The sequence below is a fragment of the Chelonoidis abingdonii genome, chromosome 1, assembly GCF_003597395.2.
Source record: "Chelonoidis abingdonii isolate Lonesome George chromosome 1, CheloAbing_2.0, whole genome shotgun sequence".
NCBI lineage: Eukaryota > Metazoa > Chordata > Testudines > Testudinidae > Chelonoidis > Chelonoidis abingdonii.
In genome coordinates, this window is record NC_133769.1 from 342,420,781 (window position 1) to 342,447,607 (window position 26,827).

General features: G+C 38.8%; 1 protein-coding gene across 1 annotated transcript in view; it reads left to right on the top strand.

Moving 5' to 3' along the window:
* The window catches only part of PGR (progesterone receptor), a 69,956-nt gene that overhangs the window by 33,641 nt on the left and 9,488 nt on the right, over positions 1–26,827 (top strand). Inside the window, exons 4-5 of the mRNA XM_032788431.1 lie at positions 15,937–16,242; positions 23,605–23,749. Coding sequence (XP_032644322.1) covers positions 15,937–16,242; positions 23,605–23,749 — 451 coding nt within the window. The remainder of the gene's footprint in view (positions 1–15,936; positions 16,243–23,604; positions 23,750–26,827) is intronic.

The following is a 26,827-nucleotide window of genomic DNA, read 5'->3' on the forward strand; positions in this document are numbered from 1 at the left end:
CAGTACGGCTGTTCTTATGTTCTTATATTCTTTTGTTAAAGTGTGCCCTGTATTGCATATGTATACACTAGGTTGCTCACTAACATGAACTGGTCTTGCTGGCTTCGATTTTTTCATATTTTATTTTTTTGGAGTTAGAGAACTTGTTTTAGGAAAGAAGTGGGAGTTGAAAATAAAGTAGTTCATGCTTAGTGTCTCTATCTCTTCTCTTGTGTGCTTCCCACCATTGGTCTGGGTGGATGGCAGCAGCATTCTGTCCTTCCACTTTAGTGAGTAGGGAGAGGGCTTGTTAGCTTTGTCACTACATGGGCTGGATACTGAGAGCTGAGAACTCCAGTATGCTCTGATATACAGTGATAGAACGGAGAGGTTGGTATAGACAGCATTCTGCTTTCTCTGTGTAACCGCAAGCAAAGCCAGTGGAAAGCTGAATACTGCTTCAGCAGACTCACAGCCTGGGAGCCACTGCACTATAAGGAGACAATCCAGTTACAGGGTAAGTTTTGGAGTGCTTACATGCAGAAAGGACAGATATATATCTCTGTATTTTTCAAACTGATAATGTAGCATTTTAGGTGATAACTCCCATTAACCGTGCACAGCTTTTGAAAATTTATGGCTAAGATGATAAGAAAACAGCTATTTGAGGATGGCAGAATGAAGAACAATGGATAAACCTGAATAATAGAAGAGAATTAAAACAATAATTTTAAAAATACAAAGAAAGAAGAGACAGAATAGACTGGATTCATAGATTCTAGGACTGGAAGGGTCCTCGAGAGGTCATCGAGTCCAGTCCCCTGCCCTCATGGCAGGACCAAATACTGTCTAGACCATCCCTGATAGACATTTATCTAACCTACTCTTAAATATCTCCAGAGATGGAGATTCCACAACCTCCCTAGGCACTTTATTCCAGTGTTTAACTACCCTGACAGTTAGGAACTTTTTCCTAATGTCCAACCTAAATCTCCCTTGCTGCAGTTTAAACCATTGCTTCTTGTCCTATTCTTAGAGGCTAAGATGAACAAGTTTTCTCCCTCCTCCTGATGAACCCCTTTTAGATACCTGAAAACTGCTATCATGTCCCTCTTGGTCTTCTCTTTTCCAAACTGAAACAAACCCAGTTCTTTCAGCCTTCCTTCATAGCTCATGTTCTCAAGACCTTTAATCATCCTTGTTGCTCTTCTCTGGACCCTCTCCAATTTCTCCACATCTTTCTTGAAATGCGGTGTGCCCAGAACTGGACACAACACTCCAGTTGAGGCCTAACCAGCGCAGAGTAGAGCGGAAGAATGACTTCTCGTGTCTTGTTTACAACACACCTGTTAATGCATCCCAGAATCACGTTTGCTCTTTTTGCAACAGTATCACACTGTTAACTCATATTTAGCTTGTGGTCCACTATGACCCCTAGATCTCTTTCTGCCATACTCTTTCCTAGACAGTCTCTTCCCATTCTGTATGTGTAAAAACTGATTGTTCCTTCCTAAGAGGAGCACTTGCATTTGTCTTTATTAAACTTCATCCTGTTTACCTCAGACCATTTCTCCAATTTGTCCAGATCATTTTGAATCATGACCCAGTCCTCCAAAGCAGTTGCAATCCTCCCAGTTTGGTATCATCTGCAAACTTAATAAGCGTACTTTCTATGCCAACATCTAAGTCGTTGATGAAGATATTGAACAGAGCTGGTCCCAAAACAGACCCCTGCGGAACCCCACTTGTTATATCTTTCCAGCGGATTGGGAGCCATTAACTAACTACTCTCTGAGTACGGTTATCCAGCAGTTATGCACCCACCTTATAGTAGCCCCATCTAAGTTGTATTGCCTAGTTTATCGATAAGAATATCATGTGAGACCATATCAAATGCCTTACTAAAATCTAGTTATACCCACATCCACCGCTTCTCCCTTATCCACAAGACTCGTCATCCTATCAAAGAAAGCTATCAGATTGTTCTTTATAAATCCATGCTGGCTATTCCCTATCACCTTACCTATCACCTTACCGCTTCCAAGTGTTTGCAGGTGATTTCCTTAATTACTTGCTCCATTATCTTCTCTGGCACAGAAAGCTAAACTAACTGGTCTGTAGTTTCCTGGGTTTTTTATTTCCCTTTTTATGATGGGCACTATATTTGCCTTTTCCAGTCTTCTGGAATCTCTCCCGTCTCCCATGATTTTCCAAAGATAATAGCTAGAGGCTCAGATATCTCCTCTATTAGCTACTTGAGTATTCTAGGATGCATTTCATCAGGCCCTAGTGACTTGGAGGCATCTAACTTTTCCAAGTGATTTTAATTTGTTCTTTTTTTACTTTTATCTTCTAAACCTACCCTCGTCCCATTAGCATTCACTATGTTAGGCATTCTTTCAGACTTCTCAGTGAAGACCGAAACAAATAAGTCATTAAACATCATTGCCATTTCCAAGTTTCCTCTTACTGTTTCTCCCCCTCACTGAGCAGTGGCTACCCTGGCTGGTCTTCCTCTTGCTTCTAATGTATTGATAAAAGTCTTCTTCTTATTTCCCTTATTCCTGTAGCTAGTTTGTGAGCTCATTTTGTGCCTTTGCCTTCTAATCTTGCCCCTGCATTCCTGTGTTGTTTGCAGGAATTCATCCTTGTTATTTGTCCTAGTTTCCATTTTTTATATGACTTCTTTTTATTTTTAGGATCATACAAGATCTTGCAGTTAAAGCCAAGGTGGTCTTTTGCCACATTTTCTATCTTTCCTACCAGCAGAATAGCTTGCTTTAGGGCCCTTAATAGTGTCTCTTTGAAAAACTGCCAACTCTCCTCAGTTGTTTTTTTCCCCTGAGTCTTGATTCCCATGGGACCTTACCTATCAGCTCTCTGAGCTTACAAAAATCCCCCTTCCTGAAATCCATTGTCTCTATTTTTACTGTACTCCCTTCTACCCTTCCTTAGAATTGTGAACTCTATGATTTCATGATCACTTTCACGAAGCTGCCTTACCACTTTCAAATTCTCATGTGAGTTCCTCCCTATTTGTTAAAATCAAATCTAGAACAGCTTCTCCCACCGAGTAGCTTTTTTCAACGTTCTGAAATAAAAAGTTTGTCTGCAATGCAGTCCCAAGAACTTATTGGTAGTCTGTGCCCTGCGGTGTTATTTCCAACATATATCTGAGATAGTTAGAAGTCCGCCATCACCACCAAATCTTGGGCTTTGGATGATTTTGTTAGTTGTTTAAAAAAAAGCCTCATCCACCTCTTCTACCTGGTTAGGTGGCCTGTAGTAGACTCCTAGCATGACATCACCCTTGTTTTTTTACCCCTTTTATCCTAACCCAGAGGCTCTCAACACTTCCGTCTCCTATGTCCATCTCCACCTCAGTCCAAGTGCGTACATTTTAAATATATGAGGCGACACCTCCTCCCTTTTCCCCCTATCTATCTTTCCTGAGCAAGCTGTACCCATCCATTCCAATCATGTGTTTCAGTGATGCCAACAATGTCATACTTGTATTTATTTATTAGCACTTCCAGTTCTTCCTGCTTATTACCCATACTTCTCGCATTTGTATATAGGCATCTAAGATACTGGTATGATCTTGCCTCCCAGTTTTGCCCTGACCCTCCTTTCTCTCTGCCATTATAGCCCATGCCCCTTCTATTTCCGACCCATCTCCCAGGTCTCCATGTTCTACACGTACCTGTGGGCTTTGCTCACCTGTTCCTGATTAACCTAGTTTAAAGTCCTTTGAAAGACTAGTATGTCTTAAAAAAAATATATATATTTGAAAGACTAGTATGTCTTGATGGCATTCATTTAGTGCTGTACAACCTATTAGATTTTTTTTATTAACTTGTTTCAGCTAGAAAAATCAAGATTATACACTGTGGGTGATTGTATTGCCTCTCCCATCTGGGTCCTTTAATAATTGAAAATGTTTATGTACACTTTGTACACTTCCAACTCCTGTAATAGCTTAGGGCTCTGGTGCTAGATTTTTCTGAACTGATGGTCCCTGTGTTACTCCTATGTTTTAGCCTTTGTCAGTGATATAAATGAATACAGATGAAAATTAGCATTTTGTTTTTACTTCTGAGTGGCAATGTACGTCTCCCCCCTACACGCACACACTTTTTGTATTAGATTTTAGAGCTTTTGGCACTTTAATAGCTTATCTGCACTGCTGGGGAGCAGAAGAAATGTTTTTCTCTCTTAAATCAATTTTTTACATATATTACATTATACTCTGTCTTCAGATTACTGTTAATTTGAGCAGGATTTTCTTTGGTGTTTTGCTTTATGCACTTGATTTAATCCAGATCCAGATCAGTCTTGGAGCTGCTTATTGCACCAAAGCATAGAAGGGAAATATCCAGCTCAGTCATGTGTTAATTTGCAGATGTTGTGACTGGCCACAAATGGTAGATATTTAGGACATAAGGCTCCATGTGTCTCCTTACATCTGCACATGAAGCGGAGCTGGAGTTTGGGCCCACATATGGGGCTTGGGATTAGGGGTATGGAAGAGAAATTGCCATTTACAGTATGCTTCCCTATCTCCACTTCCCACTGAAGACCCTCTGGGGTTCAGGCTTTGCAAAGCTGGGTGGATACGGTAGCGGAGCTGGCTGGGTTCTTCGGGATTCTGCCTCTACTCTGTAAATAAGCTAAAATATCCAGATGGACCAAGACACTGTTTCCTCTTGGTTTCCTCTTTATATCACCCAAACACTTTTGCATGTAATGTCAAGAGGGACTATTCATATGCATTAAGTTAAGTACATGTTTAAGAGTTTACAGGCTGGGGATCTAAGGGCTTCTCTACATGAAGTTACTCAGGAATAACTCCATGTGTGAACATTCTTATGCTGGAACAAGAGTGCCATGTTCCTGTTAAACCATTTGCATCCTTACGCCTTTCAAAGTTAAGTTAATCATGAACAGGGCGGGGGATGGCAGAAGAACATTGGGAGTGGGTGGTCACAGATGGGGATGCCCTGTCACACCTATGGTAGGCTCGAGCATAGTGTATTGCAGGTGCTTCCTGCTTTCGTCCACAAGTTGTGACCACTTCTTGAAGCAGGGTGGCCAATGCTACAAGTGTGGCATCAGTCTCTGAACAGTTAACAGAAGATAACACCATTCATAATTTGTCTGTGCCTTTAAATAAACAAACGAAACTCAAAGGCAACCACTTACTTGCAGTGCTTGAGGGCAAAGCCCTGACTGGGCACTGGGGTTCTGGGCTAGCACTGATGAGCTCCTGCTGTGCCCCAATCCCACCCAGCACTGCTCCTGGGCCCTGAGAAGAGGCAGGCAAACCTGCTCACTAGGTTGCTGGCTCCCAATTAGTCACTGTCTCCTCCTGGCCCTTTTAGCCTGGTCTGAGTGGGTTTCTTCAGAAGCAGGTATCCAGGCACCAACACCCCCAGCTGAGACCAGAAAATGCTTGATAGACCCCATCATCAGGGCTTTTCAGGCCTGTGTAAATGATGCTAGTGACTGGGCTGGGCTCATTCCTAGTAGACCAGGATCAGGAGGAGGGTGCAAAGGTGGCTTAAAGCCCCTGGAACCTTGTCTCCTCCTGGACTGAATTCAGTACAGCACAGAACCTCACCCAAGGTCTTTAACAAGTACAAGTCGTCGTGGCCTCTGTTTTTATGTCCTACGAGGTATAGATGACACCTACATCATCCCATATGGTCCTAACATCATGATGGGGGTATTGAGTCTGTACTTCTCAACAGGGAGCATGCCACATAGTGAGTCATCAACATCACTTTCTGCAGCATCTAGTAATTCCAAATAGTTTTCCCATCTAATTACTGATAGGAACTCAAGTTGTTGCAGGAGATCTATCAGATCATCACAGCTATAGGTGGTAATTCTATACAGAAAGATTAAATCTGGAGGCTTGACTTTTTTCTGCACTTTGCATGGGTTTGTGGATGCTGGATTAGGAAAAAATGCTTGGTCTTCCATTTACCTAATGCATGTGTAAGGATCTGAAAAAAGGAATGAGACATCTGTGCTTCTTGCTGCATATTATAAGAGCAAAGGCTGTTGAAAATTCATAAATTCTAGGTATTGACACGTGGGATCCTGGCAAGAGGCTGTGAAATAACAATCACATTTCAAAATATAAGAAATTATAAACACAATTGAATTACAGTAATCGTTTTGTTTCCTAAACTGTATTAGACTGCTCAGCAGTCACAGCAGCTAGTCATGTTTCATTTCCAACTGACACTAACACACTTTAGAAGACAATGTATTGTGGCAAATTGCCGGTACTGTTCTGCTGGGTCTCGCGCTTTCTCTTCTCTGGGGTAGGTTCAGGGCGCTATTGCTTGCCTCTGAACCAGTTCTTAATCATTCCCCTAGCGTCCTTGGAGGAGGGGAGTGGAGAGGGAGGGACCTGGGCCCGCCTTCTACTCCAGGTCCCAACCCAGGGGCCCTGGGGTTGTGGTGAACCACTTGACTAGCGGTTTCTTCCCCTGGGTTACTTCCCTCTCATACCCGTCAGCTTGTGAAGGGCTTCTCGCCTCTCTTCTATACAAGCCTGGTGCCCCTTACCTAGGGTTTCTGTTGGGCTTCCCAATCCACCGCAGCACTCCTCCAAACCTTCTATTTCTCTCTGGACAAACTCTTCTCTTCTGCAATCTGCACTCTGCTCCAATCCAACCTTTCTCCTTCAACTACCACCCCCTGTCTGACTGAAGCAGGGGTTTTTATCCCATGACTGGAGTCAGGTGCTCTAACTGGAGTCAGGTGCTCTAACTGGAGTCAGGTGCTCTAATTGGCCACAGCTGTTCTAGTTAATCTAAAGCAAACCTTCCTCCCTTGGCAGGGAATAAGGCCCCCTGCTAACACTCTTATGCTGCCTTCTGGCCATGCTGTATCACAGTATATTCACATTAACAGCAAATGGCTTTCATTCTTCAAAGAGATTATGCTGCTGAAAACAAATCAGGTCAAACTGACCAACTGTAAACCTTTCCACAAATTAACATTGTACTTTTAAACCCACATTTTCCCATTAGTTCCCCTACCCAGGTGAACAAATCCCACATTTGTCCATAGTAGTATAAAGAAACTGTTTGAAAGTGTATGCAGCAAAGAGGTTCTTTATATACTATTCTTAATACTTTCTGCAAAAAGTTGAGAAAACAAGTACACCAATATTTTAAAATATGTAACAATCTTGTAGTTTCTTATACATTTAAATAAATCTGCATGATTTAAATGATCCATATTCTTAGAGTGATAGTCCCTTTATCACTCTGGCATCTGTATCAATGATGTGCCATTGCCTGCTGCTGGAGATCCATAATTCCCATGATAATTACATGGTAGAAGTGCAGTAAATAGGATACTAGTGCCAAAATTACCATCATATTGAACATAAAGGAATGCAAAGACTAAAAATGATCTTTCCACCAAAGAAATGCAAATTCACTTTCACTTTAACATTCACAACTTACTTCCCTAGCTTTTAAACCCCACAAGGTTCCTAAAAAGGGACAAGTATGAAAAAAATAGTGAATACTTGAGTAATTCATATACCTATTCATACAGAAGATCTAGGGGAGGGAAATACTGAACATTTTCTCTTTAAAAGATATCCATAATGCTTCTGCTTTTTTGCCAGATCTGCTCAATAATAACATAATATGAAATGTCTAGTTTATATCCTTATTTTTTACACTGACTTGAAAGTTATTTGGAACAGGCAATAGCATTTTCAATTTTTGCAGAGGATTGGGAATCTAATGTTTTGTAAGGATTCAGTATCATTCATAATCATAATCTCTCTTGCATGTTTCTGGACAACAATGATAATTTAAAGCAAATATGATAAAAATTGTTAAATGATACACTTCTGTTGCTAGGTCCAGCACATTTTTATTATTTCTTTTGAACATAAGTTGAGCAATGAGTATGAATTTAGTAGACTTATGGATGTGTATGGCACACTTAGCCCATGGATTTACATAATAGAGACAATTGAGGCTGGATTTTAGGACCTGATCCTGCACCATTAAAATCAGTGGGAGCAGGATTGGAGCCTTAATATCAAACATACCTTTAGATTGTACCAATACCATTACTGGGTTTAGTATTTGCTGTCTGTGGGGCAGTTGTTCCTGTGACTCACCTTCTGTGTAAACTGGAAGCAAAACTATATGGAAGCATTCTGTGCCCATACTGAAAAGTGTACTTTTGTTGGAGTTTTAAAGGTTAGTACTGTATGACATACAGTACAGATTTGGAACCATACATTGTCTTCAGAATCAAAACTACTCCATCAGATAGACTTCAATAAAAAATACCTGTGCTATGAAAAAAGAAATTATAGATAGGAAAAAAGCTTATTGAGTAATCTAGTCTGTCCCCATCTGCCACAGCATGGTTATTCCTCACAATATGTATTTTTTAGTGTTTTGGTCGGTCCTGTTCTAAATGTTCCAAAATGAAATAGCTCCTCTATTTATTTTGGGAGATTATTCCACATTATCACAGTTCTTAGAGTTAGGAATTTTGAGTCCCTGCTCACTCCTGCACCCACACTATGGGGGCACATGACTCCTGCAGATCTCCCCTCCCAGGAGCACCACATAGTCATGCTTCCCACCTGATTTCTTGGGGGAGAAATCCTTTAAGAATGTCCCAATATTCACCAGAAAGGAATATCCAGCAGTATGCGGGGCCAGAGGGAAGGGGATATTATACCTCCCTGCAGAGCCAGAACCCCAGCAATCTCCTCTCCTTTCTCAGCTGCAGCAGGCAGCGGCAGCTCCAGGCACTGAAGGCAGGCTGCCTGCCATGCTTGGGGCGGCAAAAAAGCTAGAGTTGCCCCTGGCAGCAGCTGGGATAGCTGCACTTTTACAGCTTCTGCAGCCCAGTGATGTCAGCAGTTCCAGACTCTGCTGTTTGTGGGGATGGGATGTGAGCAGGCAATTTCACTGCCCTAGACCATATTGACATTACAACATATGCTCCATAACTGATGAGTGGAGTTTTGCTCTCTTCCGTCTGACACCTATGGACACCAAAGCCTCCCCCTCGTACAGCATGCAGTGCAAGGTTTCAAGAGGATAGAGGCTTATGTAGAAATAGAACTAATAATGCTATAAAATGGGAGTGTACTAAATCTATATAAAAAGGGGGAAATAAATAAAACAGCAGGCAATGAGCTTAGCCTTATTTTTTCCCCCAAGAAAAGGAAGGTGGGGGTGAACAGCCCAAAAGTTAAGGAAAATGGGGGTTTATGGCTGGGTTATTTTTTAGTGAGGATTACAAAAGCACAGAATAAATGACTGAGAGTTATTCAGTTGTGCCGCTGATAGCCTGTTCCTATTACTGTTGCCATAATTCTTTCTCTCTCTACCCTCTATTGTTTGTTACACTCAGTTGTTGCTTCTCATTTTTAAGAAGAGTATAAGCTGCTGGGGCAGGAACCGTGTCCACCTGTATGATTGTACACTACCTAGCACAATAAAGCCCAGATGCTGAGCACAACTATAATACACGAATTAATTTGGGCCCTGTCATAAATAGATAGCTAAGGGTTAATGTTTCTTTTACCTGTAAAGGGTTAACAAAGGGAACCAAACACCTGACCAGAGGACCAATCAGGAAACTGGAATTTTCAAAGCTCAGGGGAGGGAATTTTTTGGGTTCTTTGTTTTTGTCTGGCTCTCAGCTATGAGAGGGGATCTTTTTCTATCTGTAAGCTTCTCATCTTCAGTTTCCCAGTTGTAAGTACAAAGGTAGCAAAACAATAGGCTTTTATATGTTTTGTTTTGTATTTACATGTGTGTGTGCTGGAATGTTTAAATTGTATCTCTTTTTGAATAAGGCTGTTTATTCATATTTTTCTTTTAAGCAATTGACTCTGTATAATTGTCACCTTGATACAGAAGATATTTTTATGTCTTTTTCTTTCTTTTTTATATAAAGCTTTCTTTTTAAAACCTGTTTGAGGTTTTTCTCTGGTTAAGGCTAAGGAACGAAGGGAGGGGGGAAATCTCTTTGTGTTAGCTTGACTAGGTTTGAATGCATAGCCTCAGGGGAAGAAGGAGGGGGGAAGGTAAATTGCCCTCTCTGTTTTGCATTCAAGGAGTTTAAGTACAGTATCGCCCAGGATAACCCAGGGAGGGGGAGCTGGGGATGAGATAAAGAGGAGACAAGGGGAGGAGGTTGTTTTCCCTTTGGTGTGAGACTCAGGGTTTCTGAGTCTTGGGGTCCCCCAGAGAAGGTTTGGGGAGACCAGAGAGGGAGTCAGGCCCTGGAAATTCCTGGCTGGTGGCAGCGAGATCAGATCCAAGCTGGTAATAAGCTTGGGGGAGTTTCATACAAGCACCCAGATTTTGGATGCTAAGGTCCAGATTTGGGAAAAATGCTTATGATAGGCCCCAACTGGGCAAAGATACTTAAGCACATTCCTAACTTCAAGTACATAAGTCGCCCCATTAACTGTAATGGAACTACCCATAGTGTCCTAGACTTTAAGGCCAGAAGAGGCCAGTAGATCATCTAGTCTGACCTCCTGTATATCACAGGCCACCAACACCAACCAGTACCTGCACACTAAACCCAACTACTAAAATTAGACCAAAGTATTACAGCCCACTGGTGATTAGACTGTTGTGCACCACAGGCAGAGAATAGAAGAGACCAAGGTGCACCAGTGCTCGAGGTCCCCGCTACGGCAGGGAAATGATTAGGTGAGATATTCCCAAATAATCCTGGCCAGTGACCTGCACCCATATGCTGCAGTGGAAGGCAAGAAATCCCCCAGATCATTGCCAGTCTTACCTGGGGGAAAAATCCTTCCTGACCTCACATATGGTGATCAGTTAGACCCTGAGCATGTGAGCAAGAACTAGCCAGCTAAGCACCTGGAGAGGAAATGCACTGTGTTTTTAAGTTAGGCATGTACTTAAGTACCTTGTTGAATCAGAACCATATTTTTCCTTTCCTTAATGCCATTCCGTTGACCATACATCTAAACAATTTTCTCACAGTTTGTTTGCAGCCTGCTATACTGTAAAACCTCCCCTTAAATTCTTAAACAAACTATATATTTTTAGTTATTTTGGTCTTTCACTGTAGCCCCTTAATTATGCATTACGTCTTAAATTCAGACACTTAATCTTGCTTAACCAACCTGAGACAGGCTGCAAGATTTTACAGAGACTATGAGTATCTAATGATTCCCACTTGATATAGACTGGCTTGTATGGTTGTTTAGTATATTGGACTAAATTTACTGCTGGGAGTAGTGAGTGTAGCCTCCACTGACAGCTATTGACTGGCACCTACTTAGCACAGGAGTGAATTTGATAGAGTGTATATATTATATTAACAACACATTAACTATGTTTCCAGAAACTAATTTTTAAGCATTTAAATGTGTCTGAATAATTTTAGAATTAATTTTGATATGTTGTAAGTAAATAGGTGCATAGAGTACTCACAAACTCTTTTGTAGAAACACTGCAGTCTAATTTGCATTTATAGCACCCTAAGTAATAATTCTTCTTCTTTAGTCATTAAACACTTAAAATACTTGTGGAACTTTGTATTCTGGCACTTCTCCCCCTAGAGTTGTCACTCCCTCAATTTTGTCATTAGCTTTCTGGTAACATCATTCCAGAACTGAACACATTAATTTGTTACCTCCCTGTGCTTCTGCATATATGCCCCAAGTGAATGACATCTCTGCATATGTAGTACAAAATCACATCTCCCTTGTTTTGTTTCTATACTGCATTTCAAACTTATATGCAGTCTATTGAATACTGTTGCCCTAGCTTTCTCTGGATGTTACAGCTTTCTGGATTTTTCCCTTGCACTGAATCTATGCTTCCAATTATTTTTACAAGCTGAATGTCATTTTATTTTTTCTTGCTGATATTTCCAACCCCTCTTGATCTCTATTATCTGTCTTCACTGCGTACATAGTGCAGCAGCTTGAAGTAAAATATTCTTTAGCCCTTTCTGCCAGATCAGTAGCAAAGACTTTAAAAATGACCCATGTCAAACACTGATTTCTTATTGTGCCCTACTGCTAGAAAATCACCTTTCAGTTAGCTTTCAGTCCATCTGACAGTACTCATGTGCAAGAAAATTTGAATTAATTTTCCAAGTAATATTTCCTAAAACACTGCATCAAATGCTTTATTAAAATCAAGATGTATTACCTTTGCTTTGTTCCCTTAGCTTGTTTACAACCTGCAGAGGTGTATAGAACTTGTTCTCTCATATGGAACCAGAGGAGCATAGTGACCTTGGAGTCAAAACCATGGTTCGGTGTCAAGAATAATGAATCACTGACATTTTTTACCTGATTACGGGTTGTGGAAAGGGTGAGGCATTAGTGTCTTATGAGAAGACTAGCTATCTAATACAGAATGCCTGGTACACCATGGTACCTGACATGTAATTTGCTTCTGTATATGTGCTTAAAAGGAAAAATCAAAGTGCAGGATTATGCTCCAAAACAATGTAGTGAATCTCACATATGCATGTTAAGCATTTATCATTTAAGTAGTTTTTATGATGTTATTGGTTTATGTTCAGTAGCTGTACATATTTCCCATGCACTATTAATGTACTGTCCAATAATATTCAGTAAATTGTGGATTTATGAACGGGGGGTATCATGAAGCTGCTGGTGTGACTGAATACCCCAATGACAGAATCTACCAAAGGTTTGCTGACAAAATGCACACAGCTGTTATGTTATGATGAGTTAATGCCAAAGTGACGTTGCTACTATTTATTCGGTATAGAACTAATTTGAGATGCTCGTTCATCTTAGAGCAGCAAATAATTTTTAATATTTTGTATAATACAATTTTAAAACCCAAATATTGTTAAACCTCTCATTTTTTCCTGTGGTATTAAAATTCCAGCAACAGAGGCTTAATGTGGCATGACTAGCCTGAAGCAGGTGCCAAGCCTTTGCAAATGCTAATATGAGTCTGGTAGGACTCACCTTTGCAATTGACTGGAAAGATCTGCACACAGTGTATATACTGTACTGGAAACTGCTTAACTATATTTCCAGAAACAATTATCTAAGTAATTCTGTGAATTAGTCCTTATTTTGATGCATTCTAATTCGTTAGAAGCATGTATCTTTATTCATTCATTACTGAGATTCCCTGTGATTACAAATCCATAACTTATCATTAAGGCTTCACTCATTTTACTCATGCCTGGCACCCTAAGAATCTGCATGTTTATTACCTCTGCTGACCTTATCTTCGGTTCTCTTCCCAAGTCCATGAAATAATTCTTGAACTGTAAGATCTTCTCTTGCTGCCTTTTCTCTCCCTTCCACACACACACACACACTCCTTACCAGCCACACACACTTTGACTATAATTAGTGGGAAATTTCCAGCATTATTTACGATACTAGAAATCTTTGTTATGATGTCATTTCATCTGGAGGTAACAGCATATAATCTTTTTTTCTTTATCTGGGTCAGCTGTGACCCAGGTTTGAGTGTCAGGTCTGTTTTTTTACTACAGAGTCACTAACCAGGACTGCTTGCCTCTTCTTTTTTCTATTACTATCTTTAGTGACAACTGAAAACAGTTGATAGTTTTGAAGGAGGGATTTTCAAAAGCATTCATCACTGGCTTAATTTTGCTCTCATTGAAGTCATAGAGTCTAAGGACAGAAGGGACCACTGTTATCATCTACTCTGATTTCCTGCATAACAAGTCAGTGGGAATCTTGCCACTCACTTCCCTCGGAGCAGAGTTAGATTACTGCTTGAGTGTTTTTGAAAATTCCATTTTGTATATTTATGATATTAGCAGATTATTTTCCTTGAAAAAATATTTAATATGATTCCTTGTTTATCTTAAGCATTATACTGGACCACAAATAATGTTGTAATATAACTTTTAATTGTGCAGCTTTTTTTGCGTGCCAAATATTTATGTATTCATTTTTATGGATGAATAATACTGAAGAATTAGAACATATATTTGAGATTATAAAACTGATTTTGTGTTTTTAGATTAGCTATAAGTATACTCATCTATATCCCTCTAATTTGAAATCAGAGAGTTAGAGTCTCCTCTCATGCCAGTGTAAATCAAGAGTAAATCTTTTAAATAATGGAATTACATTTCTGTAAAATGTGTGTAACAGAGACAAAAATCCAGCCCTAAGCTAACAGAACTGTTAAATAGAATGAAAAGAAAACAAAGAGGATGGAGAGATTTCGTCCAATTGTTTATGAAACAACACATTCCATTTATAAATTATCAGCTTCCAGAATGATTTACTTCACTACAGACAGATGTAACATCTGACTTAAAGTGTGGGATACTGATTCCATTTTAAAGTAACACCTGCGTATTTCAGTGGTAAGTAACCATTTGACACTGCACTAGAAAAAGCTTTCAAAAAGCTGAAGCATAATCCATCTAGCTAACTGTTAACGTTTTATTACTTCTACTCCTCCTCCACCACTTACAGTGTGGCCTTTAAGTATTCCCACTTCCGGGATGGTATCCCAAAACTTCAGGACCTAGGGGAATGTAATCTCTGCTGGCGCCCCACAAAAGCCCTCTCACAGCCCTGGAAGTTTGGAACCGAGGTTATAAAAGGCTGTGCATCCCCCACCACTTTAGTCCCTTCCTTTCCACAGCTGGCTGCGCTTGTAAAGACCTTCTCCATGCCCGATGTGATTTCTGGTGGATTTATATCCAAGAGTTTCCTCTTTTTCATTGTATTGTTAGAAATTAGAAGATTTACATGTTTTGTTCTTGCATTTCTTCAGCAGTGGCAGAAGGTTTGAAGGTTGTTGTAACAGTGATATGTTCAGGAAGAGGAAGATGCTTATTTTAATGGCTGATCCTCACTTCACAGATGTCCTGAGTCCTCTCCCCAAATTCATATAAAAAGGGTTGTGTGAGTTTCACCTGAACTTGATTATTAGCTGGGGGAGGGGGGTGTTTATTCTCATCCCGTTTTGAGTTTTTATCTGGATAGGATTAAGACATATAAGAAGTCACATAGGCTTTTTGTAAGGTAAATGTATGTGAATTAATGTGTATATGTTAGCTAGACTGACAGTATCTGACCATCTAAGAACTCACTTTACAAGAGCTAAAGTGGACTGTATGGTATGCCTCAATAATGGAGTTCTGTATGTATGTTTACTCTGCACAACTTTCTTCACTTGACATCTAGCTCTGATGCTTACTTTGGGAGGGCAGTTCTGCAATTTTTGTTTAAATAATACTCATAGGTCCACCTTCCTAGGTGTTGTGCATAACTGGAAATGTGTAGAAGAAGAAAGGTTACTCACTGATAATTGAAGTTCTTTTTGAGTGTTGTCTCTGTATATTCACACTACTTTCCTCATATCCTCAGAGTTCTGTTCTCATACTTCTTCTGTTTTAGCAGAGAGAACTCTTGTCAGTTAGGAGTGGAAGTTAGACAAGTCAAAAGTCTTCTATGCATGGAAATGGGAAACACGAAACTTCTATTTGTACCAGGGAACTATTTGCATTTTTCTGAGGGTAGAGGAAAACAATGTAAACAGTATAATTGACTTACATTCAGCAGAAATTGAATTGCAGAACAATTGGCTTAGCCATGAGAATGTGATAGGACAGTGGGAACTGAACCAGGAAATACATTATCAGATTGCCGAAACATAGTATATATGGTGGGAAGTTTAAAGAGTATATTTTTATGTCTTTCTTTCCATTTCTTTCTCCACTGGAACAAAACCCTTTAAGAATTTTCTATAAGGTTTTTGAATTGTACGTAACTAGGAGTTGTAAAAGAAAACAAATTAGAAAGAAAAAATACTCCAAGGTTAAAAGGGTAATAATCTAAGAGATACTAAAAGTTAATCTGCTCTGTGGGAATCTGCTTTTTTGGATGTGTCATTAAACTATTTTTTTCCCCAGGTCGAAAATTTAAAAAGTTTAGCAAATTCAAAGTTGTGAGGACACTAGATATTGTTGCACTCCAGCAGCCAGTGGCCCTTCCAGATGAAAGCCAGGCTCTAACCCAGAGGATATCCTTTTCACCAAATCAAGAAGTACAGTTTGTTCCCCCACTGATCAGCATTTTACAGGGCATTGAGCCGGAAGTGGTCTATGCAGGTTATGACAACACACAACCTGAAACCCCAAGTGCTTTGCTGACCAGTTTGAATCAATTATGTGAGAGGCAACTCCTTTGTGTAGTCAAATGGTCTAAATCACTACCAGGTAATAACATCTTTCTATACATAGTTATGCTAACATATGTCATCAAGCTAATTATTTAAAGAATATTTAGTCTGTTTATTAGCTGTGCACTAAAACCAGGTATATACAGAAATGTACTGTATAATCAATTGAATGCATAATAATTGAATCCTTGATAAAGAAATGTAATTGAATACATAATAACACTGCCAGTTCTCCAAAAAAGTATAAAATTGGACTTTCTGAGTACCAGAGAGATATTTTTAGCAGACACTAGGGCCTTCTTAAAGGAATTCCTCTAAATGAGCAGACGTGTTGTTGTTTTTTTTTAACATGCTTTTACTTTGTATTCTTTAGGTGTAAGAATATTTAAACAGATTTTTATTGTATGTTTATCTTATTGTAGTTAGGATAATTTAAAAAAATAACATGGGAAAACCGAGAGCAACACAGTTTGGTGTTACAAGACTAAAGAGATATTAGGTTTAAAGAGATTAGACAAATGCTCCAATGTCACTGAATATGGAAGGATCCAGTGACCAATGGAATAGTACAGATTCAACAAAAGTGCAACTTGTACCTTTTTCACAAATATGGGTTAGTTTAAAAAAGAACTATTTTTAAAGCTATTTTAAATAAAAAATATGTTCAGTGGTTTATGCAGTGTAGCTGTAGCTATGTCAGTCTTAGAATATTAGAGAGACAAAATGGGTGAAGTAGTATCTTTCAAGCCACACAGAGCTCTTCAGGGATTCCAAGCAACACAAAAAAATGCAAGAACAACAGATTGTTTAGCATAAGTAGTTAGCAAATATTGTAAGGGACCTTTCAAGGTAGAGTGGCCTGGTAACACCTCTGTAGTCATAGAACTAAAAAAGGGGAGTTAGTGGGTTACATATTGTTGTAATAAGACATAAATCCAGTGTCTTTGTTCAGTCCATGATTTTTAGTGTCTAGCAGAGTTATGTATCAGAGGGGTAGCCGTGTTAGTCTGGATCTGTAAAAGCAGCAGAGAATCCTGTGGCACCTTATAGACTAACAGACGTTTTGGAGCATGAGCTTTCGTGGGTGAATACCCACTTCGTCAGATGAACTGTGCTGGACATTTCCAGGGGCATGCTATTATCTGCTAGCAAGCACTCAGAAGTAACAGGTTAGTGCATCAGAGAGGATGAGCCCTCTTTAGCCGCTAGCTGTGAACAAGAGAGGACGAAACTGGTACGCTAGCTTGGCAGCCATCCACAGCTTATGTTCATCCTGAGCTGATGCTGTCAAATTTGCAGATGCAATTGAGCTCAGCAATTTTCTTTGAAGTCTGGTCCTGAAAGTTTTTTTGGCGCGGTGCCCCTTAAGGTCCTGGTTAGTGTGGCCCGAGGAGGTTGAGTGCGCTCCTACAGGTTTGTGTATTGCTATTACCTAATGTCTGATTTGTGCGTTCCATCTTATCCTTTTCCCGTACAGAGACTGTCCAGTGTTGTCCGATGTACACATAGAGCGGGCATTGCTGCATATGATGCCTATATACAATTTGTGGAATTTGCAGACGGTATGCACCCGCATGGCCCACAATCATGCCAATATTTTATGGCTGACCTGGGAAAAAACAACAGCCCAATTCCAAATCAGTTCTGTCACACTCAACACCCCTGCTTACCTACGATACACATGAATACATACTTCCATACATACGCGACCACGTGGAAACAGAGAGAACATCTGGAAAAATCCCACAGAAATTTTCAACCACACTTCCACATTCAACATCAAACCTTCGCCTGGACATCATACACAGAGGTCACACTGTCTAGACACCCAACGGGGCAAATACATGCAATGGTCACATTAAACCCACCCATATAATCGAAAACCTACCAGACCGCAGTATGCACCTTACTTCATTTCCTCCCGCTTCCATCCCGGGCACAGTCATACGGACCATTGTCCACAAGCCAAGCTACTGACCGTACAACTGCCATCTGCTTCTAACCCCTCAGACAGATGACAAACACCTACAAAATCATCCACCAAGCATTCTCAAAAGTAACACTACCATGCGAAGGAAATAAGAAACAGATCAACAGAGCCCACCAGTTACCCAGAATCCTCCTACGCAAGGCCAAACGAAAGAAAGAAACCCAAACCGGACTCCACTGGTCATCAATTACGGTCCCCAGCTTAAAACCCCTTCCAACGCTCATCAAGGATCTAAAACCATTCCTGGGGCATATCCACACTTTCTCACAGGCCTGGGTGCAAGGCCAATCCTCGCCACAACAGACAACCTGCCAACCTTGAAACGTATTTCAACCCAGCAACTCGACACCACACCATATAACTCCAGCTCAGAACCAATCCATGCAACAAACCTTGATGCCAACTCTGCCCACATAATCATACTACCAGCGGAACATCATCACAGGACCTAACCAGCATCATACCACACCCATCACCCGGTCTCATATCCCTGCACGTCCCCCAATGATAATATAACCCATCATTATCCGCATGCCCCTACTGCTATAGTACATCCGCCAAACTGGACCGTCTCTACGGAAAAAGGATAACATGACAACAATCAGAATTAGAGAGCCAATATACAAACACCTGTACGGAGAGCACTTCCACCTCACCTAGCCACAACACTAATAGCGACCCTAAGGGCTATCCTGCAGCAAAAAAACTTCAGACAATTCAAAGAGAAATGCTGAGAGGTCGCATTCATCTGCAATTTGGACCCCATCAGTCCGACGTGACAAAGACTGTCGACATGGCTTCCCAACTACGAGTACCAGTTCTCCTTTTTGTTTTCACACCTCCGACTGCTACGAGAGGCCCTCTACCCCTGATTGACTAACCTCTTTTCCTAGCGTGCTTGCTAGCAATATATCTAACCTGCCCTGAAATTTCCACCACATGCAGTGACGAAGTGGTCGTCACCCCACGAAAGGCTCATGCTCCAACGATCTGTTTATCGTATAAGGTGCCACAAGATTCTCACTGCTGCTTTTAGCAGAGTTATGAATTTAAGCTCCCAGGGTCGTATTTTGAAACTGTTGTGCAGTTTTCCTCAGAGGATGAGGACTGATGGGTCAGATATAGAATGATTACTTTGTGAAAAGTGTTCAAGCACTGGTGGTGGGGTGTTTTTGTCTTTTATCATTTTCTTCAAAAAGAACAGGAGTAGTTGTGGCACCTTAGAGACTAACATTTATTTAAGCATAAGCTTTTGTGGACTACAGCCCACTTAATCGGTGTAGCCCATGAAAGCTTATGCTCAAATAAATTTGTTAGTCTCTAAGGTGCCACAAGTACTCCTGTTCTTTTTGCAGATACAGACTAACACGGCTGCTACTCTGAAACCTAGCATTTTCTTGTGTGAGTTCATTCGAGAGCTTAGTGATTGTCTGGTTTCACCCACGTGGGTGTTATTGGGGCATTTAGTGCCCTGGATGAGGTACCCCATATACTGTGGTAGGCATGTGTAGGATCCAGGTGTGGCTCAAAAGTTTGTCTCTTTCACCAACAGAAGTTGATCCAATAACAGATACTTTTTCACCCATCTCGTCTCTTCAGTGTTTTATGTCAGTTTTTGAGATTGCTTTGTATGGAGATGTAGGAGAATATTTGGCACTTTTGCAGTTGTGTATTTTTCTTGTTTCCTTGTAAATCTTGTATGCAGCTATGTTTGGAATTTAGTGTTCTATGCAGTTGAGATTTGGAAGTCTATAGCAGGATCACCATACTTGCTCATTTCAGAATGAACTCAGTCCCAACTTCCTGTTTTTCATCATTCTCTCCCTTCCCCACTTCCTTTTAAATAAATATTTTGATCTCCTGAACTCTCTTATATCTTCTGTCATCATTTGACATATCTGGTCATTTAAATCTTTATAAATTGTACACACTTGAAGGAGTATTATACAAAAGAGGCATTCTCTGCCTGTAGACTGTGGCTATAAAAATGGCTGTTGCATAATTTGAATATGCCAACATTTAAAAATCTATATTCGATGCCTCAGCGAGCCACTTCCTAAACATACTTTGTTGCTAGCATTAAAACATATTCATGGGAACAGGAAAAAGGAATATAGTATATTATTGATCTGTGCTAAAGTAATAATTATAAACAATGTCACATCAATCCTCCCCTCACTCTTCTCGCACATCCCAAAATATCCTTTACTTCTGTAAAAATATCTATAGTATAAATACCACCACTTGTCTAAAAAAGGACAAGTCTTAGGACCTGATACAACAGCACCAACTGAAATCAGGGGGAGTCCTTTCATTGGCATCTGTCTGCTTTGAATCAGGCCCTAAGAAAACTATTCACTCCCAGACCTAAAAGGCATAAATGGTGAAAAAGACACTGTAACCCACTATTATTCTAAGATGCTGATAAACAGACCTGCGAAACCTTCAAACATTAATGAAGAGTTTTTATTGAAGATTTGCTTATTGTGAGTTCAGTCAAAAAAGAGGACAAGAAAAGACAAGCTTAGAGAACATTATTTGGAATTAAATGTCTTTGTGACTAATACAAAAGAAAACTAAATGAAATGGGGAGAGCAGGACAGAAAAGAAAAATAGAAAATATTCCTGTCATTGGAACTGAGGTGGCCTGTGATTGCAATGCCATTTGTGCTAATTAAAGCTATGTCAGTCTCATCAAATTGATCTAAGGAATGAAAAAAAGCTGGAGTGAAAATACGAAAATTACCCATTTAGGACTCTTCCTCCATTTTTGCTATTTTCTTTCCTGTAATTTGGCTACATTCACCTACTTTACCAACTTAATATAGTTGCAAGCCTAGATGTAAATTGAAGAATATGAAATTTGTTAAATTAGAATGAGAGGAAACTTTAATAACTCTTTGTCATACAAAGTATATAAACATCCAATGTACATTTGTTCACATTAGTGAGGAAACAATTTTTTTTGCGATACTGACCTTATTGTGACATACTGTAATATTTTCCTATTCCTAAAATATAATACTAAGATGAGCTGCCATCTCCTCATGTAAGTATTTCCTTTATAATGTAAAACACTGTATGTGGCATGAGAAGTCAGAACAGAGCCCATCATGTGACAGACTGCTGAATCAATTTGGTAGATAGGGCAGTAGGTCACTCCCGTATTGCTCCGTGCTTTGCATAAGTCACTGTTATCCAATACTCAAAGAATACCACTACATTTCACTAAAATATAAATGCTGTTGTGGAATGCAGCCACAAAGAGTTTAACGGAGATTGTACAGGCAGCTACCCGTACACTTACTGAAAATATATTTTAATTTGTCAAACAAAAGTGCCGTAGCTGATGATAATTTTGAGTAGAAACAGGAGCTCATATTTACTGAACTGTTAAAGATAGTGGACCATTAGTGTTGATGGAAATGCTGGTGTAAATTATATGTTGAGTGAAGTTTTGGGCTTCTAGGTCCTATAATGAGAGGCACTATGAAAGTTTTCAGGATTATTGCCTTGTATGCAGTAAGCTTAGCCAATCACAGTCATAAATGGGAATTTGATGTTGGGTTTCACTTCTTTGTTTAAATACTACTGACTGGTCCAAACACAAACTTTTACTATTTCATACAAAAATCTGTATTATTGACAGTTACAAAGTTAATCAGTTAGTAGTCAAGAAATGTCAAAGTTAACATGGCATGTGACTGTGGAAGTATAATGTGAAGGCATAACTTAGGCAAGAAGACAAAGACCAAATGGTTAAAAGGACTAAAGGAAATATCAAGATAATGCAAAGAATGTCCATCATCAACTAGTTGGACCCAAATGAGAAGCAGAAGTTCAGACTGGGAGGCCAGAAGTACTCAGTGAAGATGGCATGTCTTCGATCTTTTCTTTGTGTACCCAGCACCAAAAATCTTAGTCTGTGGTGCTCTTATAGCAAAGTGATGGATGCAATATAAGAATCTAGACAGATAGAAAGACTGGTCACCAAAAGACCCCTAACTGCCCTGTAAAAACTCCGTCAGAAAATGGTTCTGAAATTATTTTAAAATCTGCACAAATTGCAGCAAAGACCAGTGAAATAATTAAAAGTACTTATAAATATTTCCACAAAAGAATCATGGCTCAATTTACATTTTTAGAATAACAGAAACTACTCTTAAAGTCATTGCAGCATACTTTGGAAAGAAGCTGACTGGAAGTTTGATTATCTGCAAATAAGAAAGTTTTCATGTTGTTTAATTTTGAAGAGTTATTGATAGTTAAGAAATGCAATCCACTTTCTGAAATAACCTCTTCTGGGTAAATAAAAGCCAGTGACAGGGAGACATTATTCAAATGAAATTGTTGAAACATAAAGTTTGGTTTAAATTAAATGTTGTGGACCAAATGTTTTATCCTTTTTGAAAAATAAAAGTGGTGAATACTTTCCATTTACTTGCTGGAAAAAGGACATTTGCAGATAGATGTTTATTGGGTGACCATAGGCAAGTCATTTCACTGCTATGTGCCTCAGTTTCCCCATCTGTAAAATGGGGATAAGATAATGACCTCCTTTGTAAAGTGCTTTGAGGTCTACTGATGAAAAAGGGTACATAAGAATTAAGAATCATTATAATTATAGCTGCTGCTTTTACGTAGAATAAGGAGAAACTGTTAATAAATAAAAACTAATTATGGTAACGAGTATGGTAAACTGTCCTATTTTTGTTAGAAGTAAATAAAGAACTTTGTTGTTTCCTGAAGTATATAGTCACTCATAACTCATAAAATTATATTTGATTTGATCCTTTCAGGTTCAAAACCAAGAAAAGGAATAGTATGTGGCTTAGCATAAAAAATTGGGAGAGGATAGCTAATTTAGTCAAATGGCTAATGATAATTCAGATATCACAAGCCTCCTGTTGATTAGTCTCTAACTACTTAAGAAGTACTGCTAAATTAGCCTGTAAAATTAGATACATTTGAATTGTCAAGTCAACGCTACCACCTACTGGAAACTGCTACAATATTAGGAATGTACATGTTTGCTCTTTAATTAGCTGATCCTGGAGGCTCTTAAAGAAAAATATAAATGAAAAATATAAAGTCCTATTGAGTGAACTAAAAGGAGTTCAAAAATTAAAGTTAATGCCAATTTTTGTTGTAGTAGTCTTATTTTCAGTGGATGTTTAATTGGATTCTGTCTAACACTGTTAGTAATCAGATCTTATTTAAGACATACACAAGGTGTGAAATGAGACTATAGATACATAACAAAAATACTACATATTTAAATTTTTCTTAAAGTAACGGATAGCTTGTCTGATATAACATCAAGAACACTTGACAATATAAATTTCTTACTTTGTGAAATGTTTTATACAGTACTATTTGAATTCTTTTAATTCTTGATGTGATTTTCAGGATTCCGGAATTTACATATTGATGATCAGATAACCCTTATCCAGTATTCTTGGATGAGTCTAATGGTTTTCGCTTTGGGATGGAGGTCATATAAGCATGTCAGTGGTCAGATGCTATACTTTGCACCTGATCTGATACTAAATGAGTAAGTAGACAGTTACTGCTATTTACTAATATAATAGATTAAATCCTGACCCCACTGACGTCAATGGAAATTTTGCTATTGACTTCACTGGGGCTAGGATTTTGCCCTATGTTTCTGTTTCATTGTTTCATTAAAACAGTGCTAAAATTAAGATCAAAGGAGAAAGCTCTGATAATATCAAATATCAGTAACCTCAGTAAGGATTGCATAAAAGTCCAATATATTTCATTGACATGGCCATCTGTAGACTCAAAAGCGAACGAGTTTTGGTGGTGGTTTTGTTTATCTGAGGGAAAGTTAAAAAAGAATTATGTTATCATGACATAAAACCTGAATTAGTTTGAATGTAGATGGGCAGAGCATTAATATCCCAAATCCTTGTAGCATGATACATAGGAGTATTTCATAGGCAATCACAGTATACTTTTCCCTGCCTCTGTAATAATTTGTTCTTGAAATTCACAAAAGAAGCCTATACAAGGCAAGATGAAAATTAAACAAATAAGTTTATGATTCAGCTTAACATAAAACTAAGAACTAGATCCCCTATCCCCTAGATAGATCCCCTATCCCCTAGATCCCCTATCCTATTTCAGGATCCCAGTGCACAGATCCTCTTGCCCATGTGGAGTACCCATGAAATCAGTGGAATGCCACACAATCAAAGGGGTCATACATTGGGATCTAAGGGTGAAATTCTGGCCCAACTGAAGTCAGTGGCAAAACTCATTGATTTCAGTGGAGACATGATTTCACTCTATGTATTTACAGTAAACACTAGGAATTAGAAAACAAAAGTTGAATAATTTGGTATAATAAAGCACACCAAAGACGTTATGTATACAGGAAAATGCTCTGACAATAACTTTTATTAAATTAAAAGCTATCTCTTTATCTATACCATTGTCTAACAGGTATTTTAAAACCAAGCTGCCACTTTGACTGGTTTATCCATAATTCAGTCCTAGTGCAGATGGATACCACCTGCCATATCAGCACACAGCAGCACCAGCCTCAAACCCAAAAATGAGGCAAGAGCTGTTAATTTCCAAATGAATTCACGGGTTATTTTTAAAAGCACTGTAGATATTTACCTACACCTTCTAATACCTAAAAATATGTCTAAGGGTGAGATCCACTAAGGGACTTAGGAGTTGCAATGCTTGACGTTGCAGTGCATGTCTTTTAGGCACCTTGTCATCCAGTGGAATCCGCAGTTCTAAATTAGGTACCTAGGCTCCCTGTACAAGGCATGGGGCAAATTAAGTGCCTATGAATGGATCCCACAAAAGCCAACTCGCTGAGTGGGGAGCTACCTAAGCTAGCCAGAAGGAGGCGTCAAGGAAAGGATTGTGGCCACATCCTTCAAAGGAACTCATACGTCTGGATTGGAGGGAGCAGTATATCTCTACTTGGGATTCTTGACCATCAAGACTCTCCTTAATTTAGGTGCCTAAGCCAGAGGAGGGCAGGGTGGAGCACCCCCTTATAAATTTTCTCCCAGTGATTAGGGCACACACATAAGAGGTGAGAAACCAAGGTTCCAGTCCCTTTGTTCCAGTGATCTAATATTTATGTAGAACAACTTCAACAGGAGCGACTGAGTAATCAGTAGCATCATTTCCCAATAAACAATAAATTATATATTTAACTCATTTAGAAGAGGGTGCAACATTTCAGATTCTGAACGGATTTGAAGTATTTCTCACTTAAAACAAAAAATTATTGATCTACATGCATTGAGAAAAAGGTTTTTGTCATACCAAATATAAACATTTTGTGGATTATAATGCTTCCAGCCAGACTGGAATAATGATTTAAAACACTTGGGTGAAATCCTGTCTCCATTGAAGTCAATATTAAAAATTCTGTTGACTTCAGTAGAACCAAAATGTAACCAATTTTTTTTTTAACTCATTGATTTAAATCAAGTTGAGGCTTTGTACAACTAACCTGTGCTATTGCACCTTTCTATTCAGTGTATAATGAGCTAACAAATGCTGGGCTTTTTTAAATGCTACTACTGACAATATATCTTAACTGATTTTTTCTAAACTGCTGTAAGTAAAAAACAAAAATATTGAAAATAGAGGCCCTATTCCTGAAAACATTTCTGCAGTTATTTAACTTTACTGACATGATTAGTTCCATTGACTTTAATGGGAGTTCTCATAAAAGAAGCATCAGGAGCTAACATTTATTTAAACTTTTTCCCTTTACAAAATCTTTGTCACTTTAAAAAAAATTGTGTCACTGTTGATAGTTAAAAGTTATTTAGACTTTCAGTCCATTCACAAAGTTATTGTAAAGTTTTTTATGCAACTGTCCCAAATTTGTTTAAATGCCCATATTTGTTTTCGAAAGCATCCTCAAAAAGTGTTTAGGCTTCTAACTTGCGTTGAAATCAACAGAAGTTAGGGGCTTAAATACTTTTAACGATCTGGGCCTAAGTGAATTAGGAACATCATTAACATCAAACTGCCTGGTCAAAACAATTCAGCTATTTTGACTTGTGGAAGTTCCATATATCAGAAGATGATGTTGGTTACAAATATAGCACAGGCTCTTTGTTAGTTTTGTGTTTGCCATTTTCTCTTGTTCTCACAGTACAGATATTAATGAGTATCCTACAATGTAGATAACCATTTAAATGTGCAAGTTCTTAGTAGAAAAAAACTATATGCAAAATCTGAAATTCCACTAACAATTAGAATGCTAAGTAAAGAAGCACTTGCAAAACATTTACTCTAGCAATTTAAGATTATAAATGAGAAGAAAGTAAAGAACTAGCAACATTTAAATTAAAAAATCTGATTTACATTTTAAAAATTGTTGGGTTTCTTTAATTTTAAAAAAATCATTATTCATGTGACATTCAGCTCCTATCAGTCTCTACCCTGTCTAAACAGTGACACCACTGGAGGGGAATTAATTTACCTTTAAACTTCCAATCAAATGTCAAATTATGATTTTTTTATGAAACTAATAAACAAAAAATTCAGAAAATTGTTTTACTTTATATATCTCTCTTCTTAATTTCAAGAATGTAGTAATTAATCTAACAGCAAAGTATGTACT